This window comes from Lepisosteus platostomus, chromosome 2 (assembly GCF_059453375.1).
Source record: "Lepisosteus platostomus isolate fLepPlt1 chromosome 2, fLepPlt1.hap1, whole genome shotgun sequence".
Classification (NCBI taxonomy): domain Eukaryota; kingdom Metazoa; phylum Chordata; class Actinopteri; order Semionotiformes; family Lepisosteidae; genus Lepisosteus; species Lepisosteus platostomus.
The window spans coordinates 68,764,243-68,790,932 of NC_142612.1; the positions used below are offsets into that span (position 1 = coordinate 68,764,243).

The window sequence follows — 26,690 nt, forward strand, 5'->3', positions numbered from 1 at the left end:
ACTTGTAAAGACAAATGACTCTTGACGTCGGAGCAAAGAAAGCACACTGCGTGAACAGTACCAGTTGAAGTAATAACCAAAACATTCCATACGGTATGCTAAACGATTCACAGTGTTATTGTCGTGGAAGAAATAGCATCGAAACTGGTGAGTGGAATCTTACTTTGCAAAAAAAATAATGTTTTTTTCTCCGTTTCCGTCTCTACCTCTTGTTTGATCGATAACCAGTATTGTAAACTGCAGAGAATCCGTGGATAACAACAACTGCTGATCTCCCAGAATGTCTCTCCTAGTGACGTGGACCACTGTGATGCAAGAAGTTGGCACCCGTGTAAGACAGTAACTTTATACTGTAACCCCGCCCGCTCCCAGTCACTGCAGTTCAAAGATATAAAAGCAACAGCTGACTTCCCTTCCGTGGCTCGTTGGTCTAGGGGTATGATTCTCGCTTTGGGTGCGAGAGGTCCCGGGTTCAAATCCCGGACGAGCCCTCCTTTTCTTTTCTATTGCTAAAGGTTTACCTTACCTGCCATGTACGGTATATACAGTATATCCATCTTAATGATTATTGGAACGTAATATACAGCCCATATTTGTACTGTACAAACACATCTGTTTTTTCTGTGCCAGCCGACCTCTCAGTCCGACCCTTTATTAACTTGATAATAAGTTTCATTTGAACTGTTTGACTGTATTAAACACATTGGAGGATGTCCTGTAAATATTGCATTTCATAAATTAAATATAATCCCAAGCTATTGAGCAGAAAAAAAACTTGCCAATATTCTTGCAAGGTTTAGTTCAATCACTTGCAAGAATATTGGCAAGGTTTAGTTTGGTTCAATTACAGCTTCAATTAGATGATTAGTCTCAGCTGGAATGCAAGCCCACAGGTGTGTGGGCCTTCAGGACCAGGACTGGGAACACCTGGACTGGGCTGTGATTCCATTACAAGAGTTTGTACAGCTAAGTAATTAAACAGCTGGAAGGGTGTCAGTGTAGCAATGGCCAGAACTGCAAGAGACCAGGTTACATACATACATACATTTGTAAAACTGCATTGTTTATTAGAAGAAATGTTGAATTATAATGAAAAGGGTATTATATTATAACAGGATGAAAAGACAAAAGCAAAAAATAAATTGGGAGGGTCTGTAAAGACAGCTTCACTTCTTCTTGGACAGAAAACACACTGTGATGCTCACTGCAAGAAAGAACAGCAGGATTTCCAGCACTCTAAGCAGTGTCAGGGTGAGCTGAATTCCACCTGGAACAGAGAAGACAGAGAGTGTTAATGGACTTTAACCTCTTCATTCCTACTTTAGCAGACCCGCCTAGCGCTGATTTTCTGCTGGTGTAGGGTGTCTAATCCTGGGGATCTGCAGACGTCTTTCTGCAGAATTGAAAACTGGATCTTGATTACTCTGAGCGTCGATGACTTAATTAGACACTTCTTCCCCAGCCATTCAGGTGCTCTAAAGAGACTTGGAAACTCTGCAGACAATGTGGACCATGATCATCTGACTTCTGCCATACTGTGATGGATCGCCTGGATGAAAGTTTCAAACTGGGAAAGACAACTCTTGCAACAAGGGAGTACCTACAGTATAGCTTCAACAGGGCCACTCGTTAAAATAATAGAAGAGCATGGTACAGTTATCAATGTTACAGTTAATGCAACGCATATTTTGTCGTTATTTTATATGGATTTGATGTTGTATAAATGGTCAGTAATAATTTGGGCTGGTACTGGTTCATTTGAACAATGTTCTGTTTATTAACCTTTTGTACCTTTCTTGCTCACGGTCTTGTTAAAACGCTGTCCGGTTTCTGTTTCTACCACGCAAGTGAACGGAGTGCCGTCTTTCCAGGCCCTCTCCTCAATGATGATGCGATTGCTGATGATGTTTGGAGCGACCTCACCTGAAGGCATTGCCCCGGATGCCTTCACCCCCTGCCGCACCTGTCCTGCTATCACCCAGTGGACGCGCAGCTGGTCGGAAAGGGCTCGGAAAACCACGCACACTAATTCAGCCGTGTTGTTCTCAGATGGGACTCTGTTGTCGGGCGTGATGGTCACAATGCTCATGGGTTTTACAACTCCTGCGGTGACATCTGAACGAAAAGAAATAACGATGAGTACCGTAGCCGGATGACCTGCTCTCCTTTAGAAATGAAACAAAAAAATAAAATAAAATGCAATTTCTTTTGTGAACTCCGGACTATGCCCGGTTCCGTATAGGTAGTTATTGTTTGCACAAGTCGCTACGTGGTGGATCGCACACATCTTTATAGTTGGTCTGTTAATGACGTTCGTACTTCTTACGACAACTGTCGATCCATTTCCAATATAAACCGATGAGCCTCGCACATAAGCGCAGAAGAAGGTGCCAGAGTCGTTTTCCTCTCGGATGGTCAGGGTAAGCACACAGGTTTTATCGACCGGTTCCCCAGTGGAAACGTCAGATCCTCGGACATACGCATTGAAAGGGATCAAATGCGGGGAGCGCTTCAGCTCCAGCTTAAACCACACAACAGAGAAGCAGTAGCCAGTCATGTCTTCGATGAGGCAAGACAAGCTTATATTGCTCCCGATATCACCTCTTACTGAAGGTGGATATTGATGTATCACTGTATCTGCGGCTGTAAAACAAACGCAAAAGACAGCTTTAGAACAGAATGAATATGCTATACACTTTCACGGGTACATGGGCCGAGAAAACATCAAATGTCTTGTCCCAGTTTCCTGTTAGTATCAAATGGGCTTATTATTCAACAGTTCCAGCAACCTAGTTTTAAATCCTTTGAACAAAGGAACAATCTAACATGGGTTTGATTTTTAAAATATCGTTCAACTAACATTTTATTGTTTTGATTTGTTAATAAAGTATCCAGCACGTTAAAAGAGAGCGTCTTCTTTTGCCCGCATGACCTAAACGGAAATGTTTTAATTGCACTATGCACAGATTATTTTTACTTATTACACTGAAATGATTTTATTATTGATTGTTTACTCTTCTAAAGTAAATTATAAATGATAACATTTATAATTTAAATAAATTATAAACTATTTGATCAGAAATGTGTATAAAAACAACATTTTGGCTGTGAAGTCTTCTAAATACAACGTGAAGGTGACTCGTAAAAAACTAAAAAGCCGAAATTAATTTTTACACATTCCTACAAAAATATAACCCGGCATTTTTTACCGTTTAAAAGTCTTCAATCGATCAGCACCAACTGAACAAAATTGTTTCTGAAAGTTATAACATAGAAAGATACAATACCAGCTTTGTTGTATAACTTTTAACCTTATTTGCCTTACTTCTTTTAAAAAAGAGTCGAAACGGGGACGAGACATTTTTGTTTGAAACAAAAAAACACATTTCATCGTATTTAATTAACATGCACTCGTGGTGAAAATAGCTATTGTTTTATATCTGTTAATGTTAATATAAAATTCTTGTTCCTAACACACAGAGCGTCCAGAGCATTCCTATGTCGACTGCAAAAGAATCCCACTGATCCATCAGAGTTTATTCTGTATGTCTATAAATAATCTTCAGTTTTGTACCAATAAACTCACTAAATCTTTGCAAAATAATTCCTCTGTAAATTAAATAATTTGTAGAAAAAATACTTTTTTCCCGTTACAATAAGCAATTTATTGTGTTTTAACCCATTGTTTAAAAGAAAAAAAAACTAAAACCTATATCGTGTATATCACATTATAGTGTTTCTTCTCCATTAATGTGAAATCTAAAATATTTAGACTATTCCAAACATTCTTAGAATTATATAATGTTCGGGAAAGCAACGTTATCAGTGTACCTTTCAACAAAGCCATCAGCTTCAATATGTTTTCAATAATAATAAATAACTCAGCACTTACTTTGCAGAAGAAGAGAAAAAATGACCAAACGCATGATGGACGCTGGAAGGTGGCTGTGTGTATCGCATCCGAAAGCCATTGTTTTCTAGAAGTTGAATTAGGTCAGCTAATAGTATTTCAGAAGCAGAACCTCAGACGGAAACACAGGCGACCCACATTGCCAGTATCTTTTGTCCACATCTGCAGTAGACCTGGGTTTCCAAACTATGCGCTATCACTTATCCTATAATATCGTTTGTACATATGTTTGAGTTTGTAAGACATAATCAATTCAGTTAAATTAAACATATTTTACATTAAAATAACGAAAAACTGTACTATCTTGGGTAAGGATAAATCTACACTCCTATTTTAAATAAAGTTACACAGTCACTGACAAACCGAGTCGGTGCCTTCAGAGAAGACGTTGCATAAATGTGTGATTATGAATCCGTATGAAAAGGAATTGGCTGGTATATAAAGTACGTGACCCATGTAATACATAAGAAACACAATGTATTTCTATTTTAGCGGAGAGTTCCGAATCATTGCAGATTTAATTATCCTGTGTATCATTATAAACAGAAGTACGCAGGGCTGTAGACCCGAATACAATATTTTCGCGAAGTAGAAAATATGTCACCGGGATTATAAAATAGTTTCCATAGTGAGTACGTCCTCATATTGTCTGTTAGAAGTTACTTTTAAAGATAACGAAGGGGTTAGTTCGTGTTTTTTTCTCACAACGATTTTGACATTTGTGTCCATTGCTGGTCCCGATGTGCTGTTTCCGTTATAGATTTTGAGTTAGTGAATAAAACGCCTGAGCTGAATCCCACAGCTGACTCAGAAAAGGAGTTCTGCTCTTCGTGCCAACACGGGCGTTGGTGGTATAGTGGTGAGCATAGCTGCCTTCCAAGCAGTTGACCCGGGTTCGATTCCCGGCCAACGCAAGCGCTTTGTTTTTGTTTTTTAAAGCCATTTTCCCGGAGTTCTTGAAATTACTATTGCCCCCACCCTAAAAAAAAATAGAGATCATTTTATTGTTCTAAACAGACTTTCAAAAGCTTTAGTACAAAGTAGCCTATTGCTCTTACAGGAAAGACAGCACTTCCAGAAGCATGTTATTTATTACACACTTACTGGGGCATTGGTTCGGAACTTGGGCCATAGAGGGGAGCTCAATCTACTACTCCACCAACACCATTTACAGCAGTAAAATGGTTTTCCTCCAGTTCTCCGATTCCAGGAAGATAAAATTAAAGGCTTTGAGTTATTCTAGGTCATTTTACTGAGAGGCCATAATGGTAAGTAACTGTAACAGTTTGGGCAGGATGATTTGTTCATGTAGCGCACTAAACTGAAATGCAGACATGAATTCCACTAACCAAAGTTCCATTTCTAGAATGATATAAGGATTGTAATAATATTATTTGTCCTTCTGTTTTGATTTCAATGAATTAATTCAACATCACGTAACGGAAAGCCTATGATACAAAGAAGTTATGAATATTATGAGTAATTCAATAACACAAAACGCTAAAAACATTTTTAACAAAACGGTTATTATTCCTTAAGGTCATAACAAATTTTCAATATAATTATTTTCCTTTTTCGCTAGGGAATCGAAAGGCAGCGAAATTCATCCTGTCCTATTTAATTAAATAATGTTTCTGTACTTCCCTTGCGGTTTTGAGTTTGGGGAAAACCTGCAGAGTACCGCCTGTAATCAGGGCTGAAGAAAGAGCTGTCTTAGGCTGTGCTCGTTTCCTGTGGGTTCAGAACAGAAAAAAAGGGCTCGATTACATTTTAAGATTGTTTAGGTCATCAGCTATTAAGGTCAAACGCAGACACGTTTTCGGAAAAGCACAGTAGGGAGAGGTGTTTGTGGATAGACTTATCCATTAATCGCTAGGGTTGTGGGTTTGAGCTCCCAAATAGGCCAGCATTAATTTCTTAAGACCTTTTGACTGAATGTTGTTCAGCTGTCACGCTGGAAAAGGCTGATGTTAGATACCGCAACAGGAAGAGGGGTATCCAACATTATACAGTACGTAAAATTCTTACAGACCTTAAGCACCGACAAAGCACGCGTAGAACATAGTCACATAGTCACATAAAAGAATACAATGAATAATCTTTGCTCTGGAATACCGTTCTTGAATCAGACCAGATACATTCTAGGCCTTAAGAGAGGAGCCTACATTGTTAGTGAGCATTAACTACTAGACCTTTATAGTTTTGAATGGAGAAGGCAGAGAGGGGATCTAAAACAAGTATTCAAAATTTTCAAAGGCACCAACACAGACAACCCATCGGAATGAATTATCAACCAGAGGACACCAGTTGAAACTACATAGAATGGCATCTGAAACGGAGAACAGATGGCACTTCTTTACACACAGGGTTGTGGGAGTCTGGAACAATCTGCCCAGCCATGACATTGAAGCTGGCTTCTTTCACAAAATGTCTGAATGAGATCCCTGGATCAATTAGACAGATAGATACTTTATTGCTCCCGTGAGGGAAATTGCATATTTAACTACTGCAACTTAACTACAAAACAGGGTTTAAATCCCCCCAGGGTGTTGTGTACATTGTATTATGTATTTGCCTTGTAATTTTGTTTATGGCTGGAATGACAAATAAACCTGAACTTGAACTATCAAGTGGGCTAAATGGGCAAAATGGCCTACTCTCTTTTGAAGAATCTTTCTTAACATTCTTGCATAATTCTTTCAGAAGAAACACGAGATTCACAACCGAGGCAACAGAAGAAAATATAGCAACAAGACAGCAAAGAACCAAGCGACAACAAGAGAGACAGAGCTGAACCACAGGCTACAGATGTTTCCTGCAGTGGCGAAACGGCAAACAACCCCTGAGGCCGCAGCGAGGCGGACGGTCCGCGCCGTGCGCTCAGTGTGGAAACAGACACCTCCATACCCTGCCTACCTGGCTTCCTGTAGCACCGCACAAACCTGGGACACAGACCAAAAGAAACAAGGTCTCTGAAGGCAGCTTTTCGAAAAGGGTCACATTCGCACTCTGAAGCAAAATTAAAAAAAAAATCATATGAACCGTGCAAGATCACAGTCAAACGGGCTGCAGTGCTTGATTAGATAAAAGAACAAAAGCTTATGATGATGGTAATGGGTCATGTCCACCACGCTAGGCTACGTGTTGTTTTGGGTGTAGCTGATCTTATCAGAAATACCAACAAGGAAAAAGCTTTATGATAGGTACAGAAGTCCACTAACAGTACATACCCTGCGCATATACCCGCAGAGGGTGGACTACACTGATTCGACAGGTAGATTACAGAAGAGGTAAAGAATACGACAGAAAATTAAACTTTAGTTGGTAAGTTATACACATAGATCAATACTCTGAACTTTATTACCTGGTTTAGTTTTTCTAACAAGTTTTTCTGCCTTTCCCTCCATCAATTTTCATTTACATTTTGATCGCGACGGTCTTTGCTAATTCATCTTTTTTACTATTAAAATTGTAATGAATAATTGTTTTAAAAAATACAGAGCAGGAAGCACCACGAAAGGACTAGTAGAGATTATTTATATGCGAAAAAGAAGAGCTAAACTTTGCGGCTCTGTCGTATCTTCATGTGTGTGGGGTCTTCCTACAGTGTTAACATTTCAATCCAATTATAAAGGATCTCTTATCACTAGACAAGAAGAGACAACGAAGATGACTGTAGTTATTCTGCGCAGTTTGCAAGCTTACCTACCTGGGCGTCTGTTTTTAGCAACCAGTTCATTGTACTCTCGGTTTTGTTTTCTTACCAGGTACACACCATAGAAAATGGCTTTGCACAGCCGGCTGTCTGTAACACAGAGAGTGTTGCTAGCTGTCATTTGTTTCCCTCTTCTCCCGTTTTACCTGTGCTATCTATGTAAGTAACCTGTTTTTTTTTCTCCGTTTTATCAGAGGTGTAATTTGTGTAACTCCTTGTTTAACAGCGCAACAGATTGATGCGGAAATGTGGGACGGGGTACCAGCCGGGACGAGACGGAACGGCGTTTTTTAAAAAAAGTGTTTCTTAAAAGAGTTAGGGAAGTTGAAAAAAATGTATGTGGAATATTTAGGGTCAAATAATTAATTGCTGCGAATATGCTTAAATTTTTTAGTTGCAAACTAAAGCCATTGTTTTCCAAGAAATTTCTATACCCTAAACACTGATCTGTAGTGCAACAAGAGAGCAGGGTACCAATCAAGGTATCAGGGTATAATCCAAGTAATTCACTGCAGGTATTTAGAGAGTTCATGCTTCTGCAAAAGGAAAGCCACCTGAAGCATTGACTTCAGAATTTGTGACTGATAGTGGGTTTACATATGATTTATTACAAATATAGGTGTCTCGAAATGAATATGAATAAGACAGGAATATGAGATAGTTCAGGTTCATGTCAATGACAGAAGTAACCAATGAAAGGGCTCATTTGTCAGGAAAACCGGAAGACAGCTTCGTTTCAGGATCTGAAATGAGAGTTGAACTTTATGCAACTAATATAATTATGCCAAATATTGCGAAGGAGTGAAAGTGGGAAATTAAAATTTGTTCAGTGCTGCCGTCGCTGTTTTCTCGTTGTCATTCTGTCGGTACAATATTTTTTTTTCTTTCACCTTATCCACACTTCAATTTCCTACTTCACAGTCTTTGACCGATAACCTTTAACAAATCATGTCAATGATGTCAAAAGATTATTTAATGCATCCATTTTCACGATCCACTTCAGATCACATTTTTACAAAACTGAAAACAAATCACGATATCCTTTCAATAAATACTGTACATACTGTAAAGTGCAGTCTCAAAATGTAAAAACATTTTACTCTTGCTAGGAATGCCAATCTAGTCATATAAACTAGATAGGGGTTCTGGAAATTGTATGGGAATATAATGATGACCTCTGCCTTATCTGACAGGTTGCTGTGCCACCGAAGAAGATGCCAATGAACAAGAGGAGCACAGACTTGGTAAGCAAGATGGAGGATGGGCATGCATTTCAGAATTTGTTTTGTATATCTTCATATAACATATATCTTCATATATTCTATGCACTTAACTGATTGATGCATTTTAAATACAAAAATGCACTTTAAGGCTACGTACTGATAGACTAAAAAACAGATTAAGAAAGAAACCAAAAAAATCAGAAATACAGAAACAAGAACAGAGTCCCCCCCAACACTCCCACTTGAGAATAAGTGACTCGCTGCTTTCGCTTGCTTATAAATCGGAACTATGTGTATTGGAATGTAATGTGAGCCACTGTGTTTCGGGATGCCCTTGCAATGTGTTTGGACTGAGGCAGAGATCCTGAATTCTCAGGTGGAAATCTACCTTTCCCACTGACCTAGAGTAAGCATTTGGGTGCTAGAAGTAGCAGTCAAATTGTGTCATCTGAGCACAAGGCAATCCAACCCTTTGGCTCACACTCTGATGACATGTGATCCAGGGAGGGTGTCATTTAACTGTTCTCCAGTCTGTTGGAGAGGGAGAAACGCTGAGCAGAGCGGGTGAAAACAATTTCTTCCAAATTCACAATAATCACGTTAATGGGATATACACGAATGGCAAGACCTGTGACAAACATTCTGACTCTTGAGGACAGTTTGGAGGCTGAAGCTGCTCTTAAGTCTAAGAAAATCAAGTATTCTTGTGCACACGCTACAGTCGAATAAAATAGATACTGATGTAGGCTGTGTTACAGAACGTATGGAGCAGGGCAAGCGGAACGCTGCTGAGGGCTCCTGCAATGTAGGTAAGCAGTCTGTCTGGGTCTTGCATACACACAGTAAGTACATGATACATAAGGATATACAGTAAATACATTTAAATGTTATCTGATGATACAGTAAAATAAACGAACACATCGATAAAAATTTCAGTGTTATCTAGTTTAGAACAAAGAAAAAGATGTATCTGAGCCTTTATTCTGAATTCTGTGTTCCAGGCAAGGTGACATAACCTCAGTGTAAATAGCTTTGAAAACCACACATTTAAAAATCATCCCTAGATTGTGAGTTAATGCCAAACACAAGCCTAATTGCTGGGGTTTACAGAATTTCATCTGGAGTTCTGCTTAGCCGAAAAACATCTTATCACTCCCTCAGTTTAAATACTCTTTTGTTGTAGGATTTGCTGAGGCTGGGAAACATCAACAAGCTGAGGTTTTCCCAGGCAGTACCATTCAAGGTAATAGGAAAGTTTTGAACAATCTGTATGCGATAGGTCGGAGGATGTGGGGACATTGTGAGACTAAATCTTGACACTTTCTAATTACTGTTTTTAACCACATTTTAACAGTGGAGATTCATCCAATAAACAGAACACAGCGACTGTCAAAGAAGTTGTCTTTTGGCAAAGGTAAGTGGTTGATAAAAAACAGACAGGCTTGCCAAACATAATTAAATTCCCATTAGTGGTATGCAGATAATTATACTTAGTCATATGTCATAGCAACTAACAAAAAATAATGTTTTTTCCTCTTTCATTAAACAGCAAGAAGAGAAACCAGGGAAAATAATACCATATATGATAATAAGGGTAAGCTTTCTTTATTTATGAAAAATAAACTTTGTATTGGTTTATTTTTGTCCTTTTAGTACTAGTTTATGTACAACGTGTAAGATGTAAAGTTGACAAGTACAAATACTATTACTGTACCTTCATCCACGGCATGTTGTGGTAAGTTTTGAACTTGCTTCCCTAACCATTTTTGTTATGTACTTAATTTCAGGATTTGTTGATGATACAATAAAAACACATAACAGCAAAGAAAAGACAAATTATGGTGAGTCTTTAATGAGCTTCAGTTAATAAGTTAATAAGGTACAAAACTGAATGAACATGCCTGTAATAAATGATGACCTATTTCAGATTTTTAAAAGTCAGTAAAACAAACTATTCACACAAAATTTAAAAAATAAAATGTGGTTTGTGAGATTTTTCTTACTTTTTTAGTCAATATAATGTAATTTAAATTAATATTATAATTTCAATGCCATTAACTGATCTCATTTCTGAGTGACTGTCAGGTCAGGTATCAAAGATCTGGATTTGTGCTTCTGATCCTAGCTTATCCCTGGGACCGATCCAACCTGAAGTCCTTCCCAGTTGACTTGGGTAAATTCAAACAGCTTGATGCCTATTCTTCAAAGGTCTGTTTTACAGGAAAAAAGAAAGATAAAGCTTATTGTAATTAACAGGTTTTTGTCTTACAGTAGGAAAATAAAGTCATACTTATTAATAGTCTTAAGTCTTATTGGGAGGATTTTGCAATTTCTGTATTGCTACTCCAAAGAAATCTCTGCCATAAATTCTTGCTGCCGAAATAAGGTTTTTATGCCTTTACTTTATACCTTGGTATGTAATTAAGTAAGGCTTCAGAGCTGTACCATATACAGTATTATAACTGCACAGCACTGAAGATGGTGCAAAAAGGTAATTGTTGCACATTCATTTCATTAGAGTCTTTTGCATTGGTCCGTGCATTCTCCGTATCTTTTAACTGTGGACGGACTCTTTCTGAAGACACTATTGTAGTGGACGTGTGTTGACAGGTGAAAGCAAAGAGCAGCGTGGAGGTCCTGGTTCAGGAAGTTGTGAAGCACGCACACAGCGAGCTTGAAAAAGTCAGAGCCATCTGGATGTGGGTCACCCACAATATTGGTGAGTAGCCCTGCATTTGATATACATTTAGTCTTCATTTAGATGTTTATATTGATGGGTATTTATGAAAGATCACCATACACGACTGTTATAGACTGTTATGCACTGCACATTTAAATTTAATGAAGCTGGAATCTACAATTGAGAAGAAAATCACATCCAGTCCACCTGTAAATGCAAGAAAGTCCATCCCTTTCCTATTATCTCTTTGCATCTCCCTGACACCCTCTCAGCACCCTCACAGCTGTTCCTCAGCTCACTTTACAAGGGGGGGTTCCCGCTACTTTGACTTTACAGTCACTCTGCCAAGGAGATTTGGGCCAAAGAATGTCTGCAACCGCATCCAGACGGACCGCCAAATAAGCAACTGTCCGCAGAATGTGGATAGCTGAATCTCAGGAACCATTGGTCAAAGGTCAGGAAGAGTAAGACTAGTGGGTACACAGCACATGGGAATTTAAGATATATCCCAGAGGGCACTGGTGTCTACCGTAAGGTAAAAACTGGGTTTGTGAACTTATTACTGATGACAAGAGAGAAAAAAGGAACGAATTCCTACTGTAATATACTATTAATGAATTCAGAGACACAGCAGTGGCAGTGGTGTGTACAGTATGGATATAACATGTAATAAGGAGCTTTTTGTGTGGATACAAAGCTGGGTAACAAAGGTCAGGTGAGAATACAGGCTATACAGTGCATGTGTATTTTAACCTTTAAACAGCAACTATTGTAAGGTGGAGTGCTTATTTCCTCCCCAATCTATAAAAGAGGGATTATTCTTGATTATTCAACATTCCTTAATGGGGCATGATCCTTATCTTGAATGCTTGTGTATTGACAGAGTATGATGTGGAGGGTTTTCACAACCCTGGGCTCCGGTGTGGTGCAGCTGAAGAAGTCTTAAGAGCAGGGAAGGGGGTTTGTGGTGGATATGCCAGCTTGTTTCAGAAGATGTGCAGGTAGCTGACTCTCCAGCCTTGTCTGATCACTTAGAGCTGATGCGCTAGGAATCAGACCATTGAATGGGCAGGTATCAGTGTGAGGTTGTACAATGGGAATGGGCCGGGTGTCACGCCCTCTGCAGCCAGAGGGCGCTCCTTCTCTGTCCTGTCCCTAGTTTCCGGTCTGCTGTCCTTCCTGTCCCTCTCTTTCCCTTGGGCTATATATTTCCGGGTCTTGCACACTGTCCTCGCTCAGCATTGACGTTCGGATGTCCTGAGACCCGCCTAGCACCAGGGCGCCCCACGTCCGCTCCCTGAGGGCATAGGTTTCTATACGGCATTCCTGAACTCTTTGCACTATGAGCCCGGGCCTTTTTCCCGTCTCGCCGCTACGCATATGGGTCTTTTTCCGCTCTCCTGCTCCCCACGGTTAGTCCCTTTGAACGTCCGTGACACCGGGTGGTACCTGCAGCAACTGTCAGGTGATTAAATGGCTCAGTAGTTGCCAACCCACAGGTTCCACCTGACCCATTCGTTGTCATTCCATGTAGAGCAGACACCACCCTCCCCCATTCCATGGTCTGAGCATAAACAGATTGGGTGTCATTTAACCAACTAACGTGTATTAACGTGTTTGTTCTGTCATTCCATGCTGTCTATCCTATTACATGTGCTCTTGTTTTTGTCTTATTTACTGCTCTAGTTAGTTCTTGCAGTAAAAGCTTTCTAAAAAGAACTCACACTGGTTCTGCACTGCATAACAAACCAGATCCTAGGTATTCTATAGCGCAGTATAGTGTAGTACAGTATATCCTATAGTACAGTACAGTATAGGTATATTTTTTAATAATTTGTGAAATTTAGTCTTGCAGGAATTAAATGTGTGGAAGTGTCTGGATATGCAAAGGGTTATGGCTACCAGCAAGGGATGCACTTCACAGGAAAGTCAGATCATGCCTGGAATGCTGTTGTTCTGGAGGAGAAATGGCACCTTCTAGACAGCACATGGGGAGCTGGGAAATGCAACGACGACTGCTCCAAATTCACATTTCAGTGAGTGACTGCACACACAGTTCCGCAGTATCTGGAGGACTAGACTTGGAGTGGGGGACCCCTATTTCACAGCAGGCCTGCATATATGTCAATGGCAATTCTTGGGAATGTTACCTGTACAAAATAGTGAGCTACTTGTGTAAGAGGCTACTCTTTAAAATTAACAACAGTGATTTCTGTAATGTTGGTGGAATGCAAATGAATACATTACATCTTAAAATAACTTTTGTCCCAATAGCAAGCTGATCCCAGCAGATCATGTCAGATGATGAGCTGAGATGACATATATTTGACACCTAAAGATGTAATCCCATATATTAGAAACTTGTAATTGGAAAAAGTAACTTTCCCCAACATTACTCATAACCAAATCTGGTATCCAATTTAACCTGTTGGACTTAAAGTGGGAATATATTTATCCAATATCTAACTGGCCTATGATTTCCGTGGCCGATACTTAAGTTGTGTGATATTGTCCCATGTTTCTATGAGCAGGTGTCTACACGTTTTTTTCTCTGTGTTTGCAGGTATGATGAGTTTTATTTCCTCACTCACCCGGCCCTCTTTGTTGGAAATCATTTCCCTCTGGAGAGGCAGTGGCAGCTGCTGGAGCCTCCGCTTTCTCTGAGACAGTTTGAAAATGCTCTGGATAAGAAAAGCTGTTTTTATAACCTTGGCCTTCTTTCCATCCTCCCAGAGTCGCCTCAGATCCAAGCAGGTGAGCCGTTTCTGCTCACAGTAAGCATGGTGTCTACTTTAGTGGAAATATTTATATCCCCACCAGCACCTGTGTTGCTATCATCAACCACCATGTTTACCATACCTCTGTCACGGTTATAACTTTGAAATTCTGGTTTTGCCGCTCCATAGGAAGAGAAGGAAAAGCTACAGTCATGATAGAGAGCTCCTCCCCTTTGCAGTTCATGCATACGCTGAATGAGAAACAGGAGGACGGGATTCTTACATTGAGGCCCGATGGCATGAAGCTAGAGATCTACCCACAGCAATCTGGGAAGCATAGCTTGAAAATCTACGCCAGCAACCACGATGCCGGAAAAAAATACAGCTTTGTGTGTGAGTACCAGCTCCAGTGCAAGTCCGTCAACAAGGAGATGAGGCTGCCGGCTGATTTCAGCAACCCGGTGGGTCCGAGCTGGCTGACAGAAAGCAAGGGTCTCCACAGCCCCTCCCAGTGCGGTCCTCTCATCCACACCCAGGAAGGCCGGTGTTCCTTTGGCTTCTCTGTGGAGAAAGACCTCAGCTTCACCAGCAGGCTGATCACAGCCGCTTTCTGCATGACCGACGATGAGCAGAGGCGACATATTTTTGTGTCCAGGAACGGAGACTGGGTGGAATTTAAACTTCAGCTTCCAAGGGCCGGATTGTATGTGTTCAACATATATGCCAAGAAAAAGTCAGTGCCGGGGAACAGCTATGACTTTGTCTGCAATTACCTGATATCCTGCACCGATTCCAGTGTGCAGTGGCCTGTTTTCCCTCTGGCTTATGCCTCCTGGATGGAGGAATATGAACTGGTTGAACCACTTGTCGGGGTACTCCCCGCCAACCGCGATGTGCGGTTCAAGCTGAAGATCCCCAAAGTGGCGGCAGTGTCGGTGAGTGGCACAGACACCCACAAACTGACCCAGGATGTTGATGGATACTGGACAGGCACCTGCAGCACTAGAGGCTGCAAAGACCTGAATGTCATGATACAAGAGAAACATAACGACCACTCGTACTCCTTTGTACTCAATTACCAAGTGAAGAATGACTAGAGGGTGTTCCCCTTCATTACTTGAGGTTTCTGCACAAAGCAGCACATTTGTCTTCTGCTCATCTGTGTTGGTAAAAAACACTGCAGCACTGGTGCTAAAGGTGCTTCACAAAACAATTTAATCTCAGGTAATAATAATAATAACAACAACAATAATTCCTTACACTCCACTCAAAGCGTTTTACAGGTAATGGGGACTCCCCTCCACCACCACCAATGTGCAGCATCCACCTGGATGATGCGACAGCAGTCATAATGGGACAGTACGCTCACCACACATCAGCTATCAGTGGGGAGGAGAACAGAGTGACGAATCCAGTTCATAGGCAATAAAATAAATAAAGCAAAAATGAAAAACATTTTCTTCCACACAATTTATCTTTCATGAATGGGATGCCATGCAGAATTTGAAATGATCTGTGCTTCTGCCCATCTTCAGGTATAAAACAAGTGAAGGTGCAGTGAGAGATGGCCACTTCTGGAGTTTATTATTATTTTATTATATTAATCTATCCTTAGTATAATTTGTTTAGATTATCAAAATTAGTACTGTTTCCTGGAGGATGCTTTGTACATAAACTGAGAAGGAATATATGGGCAAATAAAAAAGAGCATTTTATAATAATTTATTACTGCTTTAGTTTTACTTCTTAAAAAATATTATTAAACATCGTGAAACTGCAAAACACCTTACAAGTCCATTTAATTTCATAGAACAACTGTAATAATGTTCCCCAAGTTCAAACAGTATGGACTCGACTGAACTCAGGAGCGGTTTCAAGTGACAGTTCATTTGCTTACTTATTCACCCATTCAGACTGCATAGGATCATTCAAACAATATGTAAATTAATAATTTCCTGATTTGCTACGACCAATCTAATGCAATTTATCATCTGCGTCTTTGTGACATAACCCATAGTACTACATTGTGTTAACTTTCAAAAATGTAAAATGTGTTTGAACTAAAACTCAGTTTATGCTAATTCCACTCAGGTATGTTCTGAACGCAGTATGCATTTATAACCGAAAAGGTTATTTTATTTATATAACTAATATTGTTAATATTATTAACAGATAATATATTATAGTAACAAGGTTTAGTTACTGGTTTTCTACAGCGGAATATCAGTCTCAGTAGTAGCCTTACAAACAACAAAATTTTCTCAAAACAACTCATACGATGTGAAGTGCAAAACACATACAAAAATAAAAATCCAAATAAAAATGTAAAATGTAAATGAAAATCAAACAGAAATGTAGAATCAGATGTCCCTGGTTCGCAATTTGCGCCTCAACAAATGTGCTCTGATTTCGCCTATGGAGAAACGGTTAAACAACACAGAATAAACGATTACTGAAACATATTAATAAAATTAAACTAAAATCTTGTGTAGGGGAGCAGAAATAGGGAGTTACATCAGGTATACACAACCTTCAAAATCGCAGGACTAGCCATTAAGTTAATATTGTAACGAATTTCTCAGCGCTCCACCGCCGGGGCTCGAACCCGGATCTCCGCCGTAATGCAACAGGGAGCTTGCCAGCTGAGCCAAAGGTGAACATCCCCTGCTCAGGCGGCCAAGCTCCTCATTATGCGTAGGGACGTACTCTTTACACTTCTAATTCTGTCGCTATTGCTGGGGCAACCCGGAAGCGTGTTGATTATGGTTCGTTGTTCGGAGGGAGAAATTCTCGAGAGAGAGATTTTGGTTCTGGGCTGTCTCCTTGCTCTGCTTTGTTTCTGCTAGTAATATTTCCTTATCGTTGTCAAAATGTCCTATTCATCTTGTACATCGCAGTACGCCAACTAATTTCTTCTCTTAGAAAATGTTTCTAAACACCTCCATGGCAGCGGAATTTGAAGTGGAATTTGAACCCAAATATCTCCCCACCCAAAACAAACCCGCAGTATTATTAGCCCAGAGGATTGGTTTAGGGACTTTCTCATATCATAACATGTCTCGCAAAACTCTCTGACATTACTTTGTACATCCTTAATTATTTGATGGACAACACGTTGAATAATTAGGTCACAATTGAAATAATACTCTGATGTCCCGTAATATGTAACATCTTCTGTGGTGATTATGACGTGGATTTTGATATCAGGTTTATAATGATTAACGTTAAAAGTTATGTGTATACTTTTATGGCACATTGCGCCAAGAGTGTGATAATGCCTGCTTCTATCTTTGTTACACGTCTGCGTCATTCTTTTTATATTTGCCGTTAACTTGTGACGGTGATAAGGGGAAGATCATTTTATTAGCGAAGATTAAGGAAATGTACCCAAAAGTGACCCCGACGTGATTTGAACACGCAACCTTCTGATCTGGAGTCAGACGCGCTACCGTTGCGCCACGAGGTCTGCTGACGATCCTCTTTAAATTTAAATCCCTTGAATTTAAGACCTGGTCACTCTTCTGTGAATTGGTTTCTGAGTAACAACATCTTTTGTAATGTTTTTAAATGTTTCGGTGCCATTAATTGTACACAATATATTACATTATAATGAAAACACGTTCTCATGATCGGAAAACGGGTGATTTTATTTCCAAAATGAATAACATCTAAAACGTGTTCATTTTTTCCCCATCATATTTAAGGCATTCCGGAGTAAAAAGAAAACAACACGGTATTCCAAAATATCCCAAATGATTGACTTTTTATCTGATTTTTAAAAAAGTTTTCAATCATGCGTGTACTACCTTTTTTATGTTTATATGTTAAATATGTTTAACTTTATGTCTGGGAGTACTTCACGTTATTACCTTTATTACAAAAAAAAATGCAGCGTTGGCCTGGAAAATCAGACACGCCAGTTGTCGCTAGTGACTGAATACCCGGTAATTCAAAAGACATTGTGTAGCACCTGACAACACTGTATTATACATCCATTTTTATTCTGTTTCAGGACACTAGAGGGCAGCAAATGACTTGATAACAAAACAGCGCTCACAACCCGCGTTTTAGCACACAGACGTTCCCGGTGTGCAGCTCGTTCTATCTTTGCTTTTTACAGTTGAACTCGTCGTTGACACTTTTTAAAAGTCGCCAGGTGTCTGGGTGTTCATATTTATAAATGCCTAGAAACCCTGCTGGATTCTACAGCACCTTTCGAGGACTGGAGCTGTTTAATTATGATACTGTACTAAATACAGTCACACAGCCATTTATATCGAATTATTGAGATTAAAATTAGGGCTCCAGAGACTGAAGACTGATATCACTATAAGACCTGCACGGAACAAATTGTCGTCGATGTTTTGGACCCGTTTATATATCACAAAACGTGTTGTGTGCAGTAACCTTTTTAATAACTGCTATCAGCAGGTGGAGCTTTTGCTCTATCTTACAAGTAAATAACATTATACTTTGTAACACTTGGTGACATTTTCAGAATTATTAGATTGCATAACTGACATCACAGGTTGAATATTTGACACCCCTTCACTGTAAAATACTGATAAAATAGAATTTATAACAATAGATTTTTTAGAAAAAATAGCTTCATTTGTTATCTGCATTACTGTGTTCTGTCTACTAATTTAACACCTTATGTTCTTATTAGGTCATTCATATATCTGATGCTGAGAAAGCAGTCCATGCTTTCGTGTCAACCAAATTAGACTGCTGTATTTTAGTACTTTATTTGGTGGTTAGGATGTGTATCACAGTTTAAGGTGGTGCAGAAAACTGCTGCTGGAATCGTCCCTAAAAAAAATCACAGAACACATCACTCCTGTCCTGGCTTCTCTACACTGATTCCCCATTAATTATAGAATTGAAAAGCTCACTTACATAAAAACACTAAAGTGATTGGCAGCTACCAATATTGCAGAGTTACGGAGGACAGTTGTGACATTCCGTGTATGTCAGGCGACACAGGCAGGAGCAGGTAGGACCCTATGTGTAGCTGTCTCCAGTCTCGTCTGGTCAGGATGTCGTTAAGATTCAGTCTTCAATACAAATCCAAAACCAGAGGCTAAATCGTGGCCGAGACCGGTAACTTGGAGTCGAAGGCCAGTAGGAACAGAAGAGAAAATCCAAGTCTTTAGGAACAGTGTAGCTCGGCGAAGAGACCTCAAAAGTGAGCGAGGGCCAAGTGGAGAGTGAGGGTGTCACTAGGAAAGTGTGCGGTGTTAATTGGTGCGTGGACGTTTACGGTGAAGAGTGCTCATGAGATTTTGGGAGCATTTGCGTGTTTGCGTGCTGTTCGTGACAGTGTATACTGAAGGTTAGGTTGAAGAGAAAGAATTGAGCTATCTTAAGTATCTGGCCTCCACAGATGTCAAGCTCATTCATCGAGGAATAAAATGTCTTGTATGGCTTAATTAGATCTACACTTTTACAAAATAGCTTTTGAATATAACTGATGTATAATGTATTTGAACTTTTTATGACCTTTGTTAATTCATATTTTAACTTTAATTGTTCTTACTTTGTCATTTTTTATTATACCGGCTTTCTCATCTGTTCTGTCACCTTGTCTATTTTTATTTTTCTCTTAAGAGTTTTGAGACTTGCACTTGCAAAACAGGTTATTAATAAATATGAGAGCATTCAGAAGAGCAGCTCAAAGCGTGTTGGATCTAAGGCAAAAACTGCCAAGTCTTGTCTTTAGATCTTTCATGAAACTGATAGGAAACTGTAAGAGCCTAAAGAAGAAACCTAAGGGTGGAAACAATCTGTTTTCCATTTTAACCTTTTCTTTTCATTAACAACAAGGAGCCACATATTTCCATGGAACAAGTAAAGGTTTATTCCATGTTGAAAAGAGAAGAAAAGAAACACAACGTATGGGCTGTGGAGCCGTGTAACACTCAAAGAAGACTCCACAGCCCAGACATTGTGTTTCTTTTATTCTCTTTTCAGTAAGTACCCTTACCTGTTCCTTTTCAGCCAATGCATGCTGATGCAGCTACCTACTGTACATGTCATTTCTTGCATGGGCTAGACAAGTCTTTGACAAACACCCACTATTTACTTCCCCACTGGAGAGAGAGTGTTGATCCTGAGGCCATCCTGAGAACAGTTGCAGTGCCTGATGATGCTGCTCGGTAATTCTCTTGTTACTATTGGAGCCCTAAGCACACTGCACTTGTAGTGAAAAACCATCACGTTGCACAGCCTGAAGTGAGACCTGCCTGAATGCAATATTGAGGCAGTAGTTCGCTATAGAGGGATTTTATCAGACATGATCCTTGGGTCATGGGAGTCCCTGGAGGCTAGATATACAGCACACGTACATGGTTTGCTTCACATTTTTCTTTATGACATTTTCCCTCAGGGCCAACATCGGGTGGTCAGTGTGGCTATTGGGCCACCCTGTGAACAGTACAACACTAAGCGGAACTTCTTCCAAAGTCATACGGTAGCATCCAAGAGAAGGAGCCTCAAGTTCCTGGAATGGGAAGCCCGATACTGATTAGAAAAAGAAATCCGAAGCTAGGTGAGATTTGGGCATCTTACTAGTAGGTTCCGACAAGTGAAAATCTGTTACTGGCCTTTTTTTTTTAATGCTTTGAGTGAAAGGCTGGATTTCACAATAGAGAGAAGGGGGAAAAGTTTCTAAAGGCAATCCTCTAGGCTGGTATAATGCCGCTGATAAACCAGAATACCAGAGTGCGCTAACATCTTGCCACAGCTCTGTGCAGGAAAGAGGCTTCCACATTCTTTGGGTATTACTGTTATTGTCGTGCCATTGAGTGCTTAGTTTGGAGGTTTTAGGTGCGGGGAATTACTCGAGAGGAGAGATTAATGTCAGAAAATTACATACTGCTGCACAGAGAGGTGCAGCGACCCGAGGAACACAGCCAAGCGAGCAGATAAGAGCCCCAGTGTTGGCAGCTCGTCAGCGAACAATGCGCTGGATTAGCTTTTCTCCCAGTATAAAAAAAAAATCAACAATCGAGCGCGGCGGCGCAAGGGTGTCGACGGGCTGGGAGGAAGGCTTCATAAAGCTATCAGATGGAGACTGCTGGAATAAGCTAGGATTCAGCAGCACGAGGAGCACAGGCGTGGATTCCAGGGACCACCGTTTCTCGGGGAGCTCCGGAGCCTGGGCACAGGCTGCGGAAGTGGGGCTGGGCCTGTGGAACACACGGCTCCTAATGTCTCGCTCTTCTCATGACGGGCCGCCGGACGGATCCAATCGCTAGGAAGCCAACTGCAAATCAGTGCGGGAGGAAGAATTAACACTGCTGTGAGTGAAAAAAGATCGGGCCATGATTCCGCTCGCCGCAATATATACGTAAAATAAGGATAAGATCGTTGAACAAATTGGCTTGCACTTGCCCTGGGATGGACTGGCGCCCTGTCCAGGGTGTAACCCTGCCTTGTGCTTGTTGCTTGCCGGGTAGGCTCCGGCTTCCCACGACACCGTACGGTATAAAGTGGTTTGGCAAATGACATGACATGATTAAACACATACGTTTTTTTTTAGTACAAGTTGGTTGTCACGTGCAAACGACCCAATGTCCCACAGCCCATTGTCTTTGAAGGGGTTTCAGCATTTTGCTCACCACTGCACGAACCTTTTGCAGGGGGGGTTTGGGGTGGAGGTGGAGCTCCCAATACGAGAGAGGCCTGGCAGGAGGCGTTGATGTCCGGTGTGCCCAGAGAGCAGTCTGGACAGGCGGGCTCTAAGGAGGAGGGGCCCTGGAGATAGCGAAGGGCGGTGATGACAGACTGTGGCCGGGGGTGGAGAAAGAGCAGAAAAAAGTATGACGAAATTCGAAATTTCGTTAATTTATTCAGGTTTAAGCGACTTCAGTCTTGCAGATGGTAGCACTCCTGGCTTCACTGGTCTGGCAGCCTGTACTGCCAGGGCTCCCTGTGAACTCAAGGAGTTAAGGAGGCCTTGCCAAGGCTATGGAGCTTCTCCATATCTGCGTGACCGCTTGAATATGTGTATGCCTGCATTATTCATTCATAAGTCCCTAGAGCAGACTCTAAGTTCCATATGTCTTGACAAGCTGTGGTAGTTGGGCTATTTCACAGGCCTGTGTCACTGTAACCGATCCCTTTTCCTTTGTGTGAACTGGCGGATTGAATTTAGGCAGAGGAAGCGTGAGATTTTCGAGCTTACTGCTTGCCTGCGCAGGCCCCCAGTCTCAGGTTGTGGGGGCCTAGGTGTGTGCAGAGACTTCTAAAACTTTCCTTTTCCAGAGGAGTGGTGCCTCACTTTCGCGGGGGCTTAGAGGCATAATCATCGCACAATTAAGATAATTTCAGGACGACAGCTGGTGGGGAGAGAAGTAATTTTCACGCTTCCTAATCGAGTCTGGCTGTCAGATTAAGATAGAGAGTTGATTTGAGGGAAATTGTCTTGGCCAATTCTTTGGAGCGGGCCCAGGTGGCCTCAGGTATTTCCTCACCCGTTCAAGTTGCCCGGGAGGAAATTTGGTTTTGATTTGCCACACTGAAGAGATCATTCGAGTGCCTGGGCTTTCTGTCTGTCTCGGGGGATTTGTCAAATTATTACCAAGCTGCCGCCTGCCGCGTCTCCATTTCAAACTAAGAGGTAACAAGTTTTCTCTCTCTCTCTCTCCCTCTTCCACGGGAAGCGTATCTTTTCTACCTCGCTCTGCTTCTGTGTTCCCAGGAGAGCTGCCATCTGTGCAGAACCACAACCCGATTCTTGTGGCATTAACAACGTCTTGAATCAAAACAAGCTGGTTTCTGGTTTAGGGCACAGCAAAGAAAGCATGTATATTTCTCATCCTCCAGCTGGTAGGGCTGTGCACGTCGGCGGTCGGTGCCAATATACCTCACTCTTCGTGAGCACTTCATCTCCAAGAGCAGTGCGCAGCTCTCAACAGTCCCCAGCACTTCCACTGTCCCTGACCTTCTTCAGTGCACACGAGGGGGAAAGGCACAGGGCTTTAGGGGCCATAGTCCTCCAGGTTTCATTGTTATCTTTTAATTAGCAGCTCATTAAGATGTGGGCAAAATAGTTATCTGAAGCAATTAAGCAAATAATTAGAGCAATTAAGTTGGTGAGGTGAAAAGAGAGGTGCAATTATATTCAAGTGTTTTGCTTTTGCTTCTGTAGGATTGGCCTGCTCATCCTTAACTGGCCCGGCTGTTTACCACTGACTGGAAGCTTTTCCAGCACAGGTCTCATTATCGGGGGGGAGGCTTCTCATCCTTCCTGATCTGTTCTAGGGCAGACCCTTAAAAGCACTTCTCACTGTGTGAATGCAACATGTTAGGTGATTTTTAAAGCATTTTAAATCGAAAAAACAAATACTCTTTTGATTGCCTATTTTGATCTTCCAGCCAAACTTTTTTGTTCTATAAAGTGCGAAGAAGGATTTGCTGGCTTGAAAACAAACAGCAGGCAGCAATTTTAAATAACAGCAGCAGCGCGTCAGGTGAAGTTCTGGGAGCTGTGAAAATACAGCATTGGCAAAGAGTAGATTTGCATTGAATCACACAGAAAGCAGACATATGGCATTCCACAAAGTGAATCTACGGTGAAGTCTAAAATGTACACATAGGGTTGTGGGTGAGTGGAACAAGCTACATTGCTGTACTGTTGGATCTGATACCCAGGCCCTTTATATGAAATAGCTAGATGAGAGTGATTAGGTATTAGCAACCAAAAAATACCCCCATTTGCCCTCGTCAGCTAATGATGTCCTTGTACTCGACTATACTCACGTGAATGAAGAAAATAAAGAAACACTACAAAGAAACAAATGTGTACTAAACATATAATTGGCAACAAAAGATGACCTTGAAACAGTGCTTCTTGCTTGTTCTATATTTCAAGATCACCTGTATTTAATAAAAGTGTTTCACACGTTTGTATTCCTATCTTTGCGAATACTTTTCTTTCACCCTCATTCTGTCTTTTTTTATTACTCTTCCGAGCTTCCCAGTTTCTTTTTTCACACAAAGCTCCACATGGAGTGAAAATAGGCTTGAAATGTTTACGGCAATTTTAGACTTTATTAAGATGCAAACTATTTTGTATATTGTCATCACATTGGCTGCTTGTCAGGAGTTACTCTTTTGATTCCTTGTATCTTTCACCCCATAGGATCCCAAAGTCCTTTTCATGTAGGAAGAACCCACTTCATCCACCACTGACCTGCAGCCGCAACTGGTGATGTGTAGCAGCCATTACTCACTGGCTGCACAGTACAGCAAGTGGAAAAGTAAGAAATTGCTTCACCAGTTGAATGAAGAGGGGATCTCAGAGAGGGCACATTGTGCAATCCCACGGTGGAATTTAACCAGGGCAGCAGCATTAACAGTTCTGCTCTTTTGAACCGTGCATTTACATCCATGGGAGTGGCGTGGAGATGGTGGACTCGTACAAGTACCTGGAAGTGCTCATCGACGATAGACTGGAATGGTCTAAGAACATGGAGGCCATCTATAAGAAGGGACAGAGCCGACTTGACTTCTTGAGGAGGCTCAGGTCCTTCAATGTACAGTATGTAGTGAGATGCTACATATGTTCTATCAGTTGGTGGTAGCGAGCGCCATTTTCTACGCAGTGGTGTGCTGGGGCCCTGGGATTAGAGCAGTGGATTCTAACAGGCTGAACAAGCTCATCAGGAGACCAAGCTCTGTCATTGGGTCTGACCTGGACCCCTTGGAGGTAGTGGCTGAGAGGAGAATGGTGTCCAAACTAGAGGCCATCATGGACAACATCTCCCATCCCCTCTATGACAGGCTTGTAGAAATGAAGAGCACATTCAGCAGTAGACTGATTCATCCACAGTGCGACAGGGAGCGCTACAGGAGGTCATTCTTGCCTTCTGCCATAAGACTGTACAATGGATCCACCTTGCGTCTGGGCAGAGGCAACATTGACAGTGACCTGTTTCTGGACTGAACGCATCTACACATCTACTGCTACATCTGTTCTCTTTCTTTTTCCCGTTTGCAACCGTTTTTTGTGCAATACTGTATATGCCAGGGACCTGTGCAATACATTTATATTTATATCTATATCTATATTTACATCTATATTTATATTCATATGTGACACGATTTTTCTGTGTACTGTTCTGTTCTAGTTTGTTTTTTGTGTGTCCGGACTGTGAGTAACTCTTTTAGTGCACCCCTCACTGTACTGATTGTATTGTATGTACTGTACTATTATTATTATTGTATCATTCGTTACACTGTGGCTGTGTTGTCTGTGTAAAGATGCTGTTGCACTGCAATTTCCCTCACGGGATCAATAAACTATCTATCTATTTGTGAAATTTGACCAAGCGCCACAACTCCATAATCAGGACTTTGATTGCATTCTTCCTCTGAAGAACAGCATATAGAACAACAGCTATATAGGCCTGGATAGCTCAGTTGGTAGAGCATCAGATTTTTAATCTGAGGGTGCAGGGTTCAAGTCCCTGTTTGAGCAGCTGAGACCTTTTAAGGGGTGGAGCAGTGGCTCTGTGGCTAACAATCTGCACCTGTGGCTGGAAGGTTGCCAGTTCAAATCCTGCAGCTGGCAGAGGAATCCTACTCTGTTGGGCCCCTGAGCCCCTGAGAAGATTAACCCCATCTGCTCCAGGGGTGCTGTACAATGGCTGATCCTATGCTCTGACCCTGGGCTTCTCTCTCCCTATCTGTGTGTCTCCTGGAGAGCAAGCTGGGTATGCAAAAAGAGGAATTTGTGATGCAAGAAATTGTATAAAAAAAGTGATCTTATCTTATGTACACACAGTGTCGTCTGCCACCATACTAAGGTATTGGCTTGGAAGAGTGCCACCTACTGGTTATGCAACACTACTACTTTGGTGATCTGCCACAGGAGTACTGACCAGGCCCAGGACTGCATAGCTTCTGAGGTCTAGACAGGTAAAGCTGAGGAGAGATTTTCTCTGATCTTGCCCCCATGTTGAGTGTAACACATACCCACACTAAAACACATATTTCATCCCTAGCCTGGTACAAACCACTGGAAAACCTTCTCTCTTCACTAAATGTTTTTGGACAGGCCCACTATATATGTGATTACATATACCTATATATAACATGACATCTAAATCTAATTTCTTACAGCTGTGATAGTCTTTTTATTTTCTCTTTGAGTATGATGTTATGTACATCTATTTCCTGTTTTATTGATGATGAGATGAATTGGACACATTAATGTACATGTTTTACATTAGAACTTGGTTGGGATCTTTCATCTCTGAAAGACAAGAACAGATGTGTCTTATAGAGGAACTGTACTTGTGTGTGAAATCACCACTTGTCTGTCTGTCTCTGCGAATTGGATATCAGGTAAGGACATAAGAATGTTTAGAAACAAGAGGGGACAGCTTTACCCAGCTAGCCTTTTTACTAGTTAGTAGCTTATAGATCCCAGGATCAC

The 26,690-nt window shown here is 41.1% G+C and overlaps 2 protein-coding genes and 3 non-coding genes across 9 annotated transcripts; 3 read left to right on the forward strand and 2 right to left on the reverse strand.

The window, feature by feature from the left end:
- Positions 1–419: 419 nt before the first annotated feature.
- Positions 420–491, forward strand: trnap-ugg (transfer RNA proline (anticodon UGG)). The gene has a single exon. It is a non-coding gene; the product is annotated as a tRNA-Pro (tRNA).
- Positions 492–1,046: 555 nt separating this feature from the next.
- Positions 1,047–7,070, reverse strand: LOC148676921 (immunoglobulin lambda-1 light chain-like). 4 transcript variants are annotated; one of them, XM_088615696.1, is made up of 5 exons: positions 6,827–7,070; positions 3,893–5,641; positions 2,320–2,643; positions 1,783–2,115; positions 1,047–1,267 (listed from the first exon to the last, which is right to left on the reverse strand). In XM_088615696.1, exons 2-5 carry the CDS (start codon positions 3,969–3,971, stop codon positions 1,167–1,169), a joined length of 837 nt encoding a protein of 278 aa, XP_088471822.1. In that variant the 5' UTR covers positions 3,972–5,641; positions 6,827–7,070; the 3' UTR covers positions 1,047–1,166. The 4 variants fall into 4 exon arrangements, with proteins under 4 accessions (XP_088471822.1, XP_088471811.1, XP_088471831.1 ...); XM_088615685.1 differs by having other exon boundaries at positions 3,893–7,070; XM_088615705.1 differs by having other exon boundaries at positions 1,792–2,115; positions 3,893–7,069.
- On the forward strand, positions 4,753–4,824 carry trnag-ucc (transfer RNA glycine (anticodon UCC)). The gene has a single exon. It is a non-coding gene; the product is annotated as a tRNA-Gly (tRNA).
- Positions 7,071–7,140: 70 nt separating the features above from the next.
- LOC148676923 (kyphoscoliosis peptidase-like) lies at positions 7,141–15,966 on the forward strand. 2 transcript variants are annotated; one of them, XM_088615667.1, is made up of 14 exons: positions 7,141–7,234; positions 7,678–7,784; positions 8,819–8,869; positions 9,607–9,657; positions 10,032–10,091; positions 10,203–10,262; positions 10,398–10,442; positions 10,636–10,689; positions 10,974–11,056; positions 11,459–11,567; positions 12,412–12,529; positions 13,376–13,564; positions 14,092–14,282; positions 14,435–15,966. In XM_088615667.1, the coding sequence occupies exons 2-14, from the start codon at positions 7,694–7,696 to the stop codon at positions 15,340–15,342; spliced, it is 2,010 nt and encodes a 669-aa protein (XP_088471793.1). In that variant the 5' UTR covers positions 7,141–7,234; positions 7,678–7,693; the 3' UTR covers positions 15,343–15,966. The 2 variants fall into 2 exon arrangements, with proteins under 2 accessions (XP_088471793.1, XP_088471799.1); XM_088615673.1 differs by having other exon boundaries at positions 10,407–10,442.
- Positions 15,967–17,639: 1,673 nt separating this feature from the next.
- On the reverse strand, positions 17,640–17,711 carry trnaw-cca (transfer RNA tryptophan (anticodon CCA)). Its single transcript has one exon. It is a non-coding gene; the product is annotated as a tRNA-Trp (tRNA).
- Positions 17,712–26,690: the final 8,979 nt, after the last annotated feature.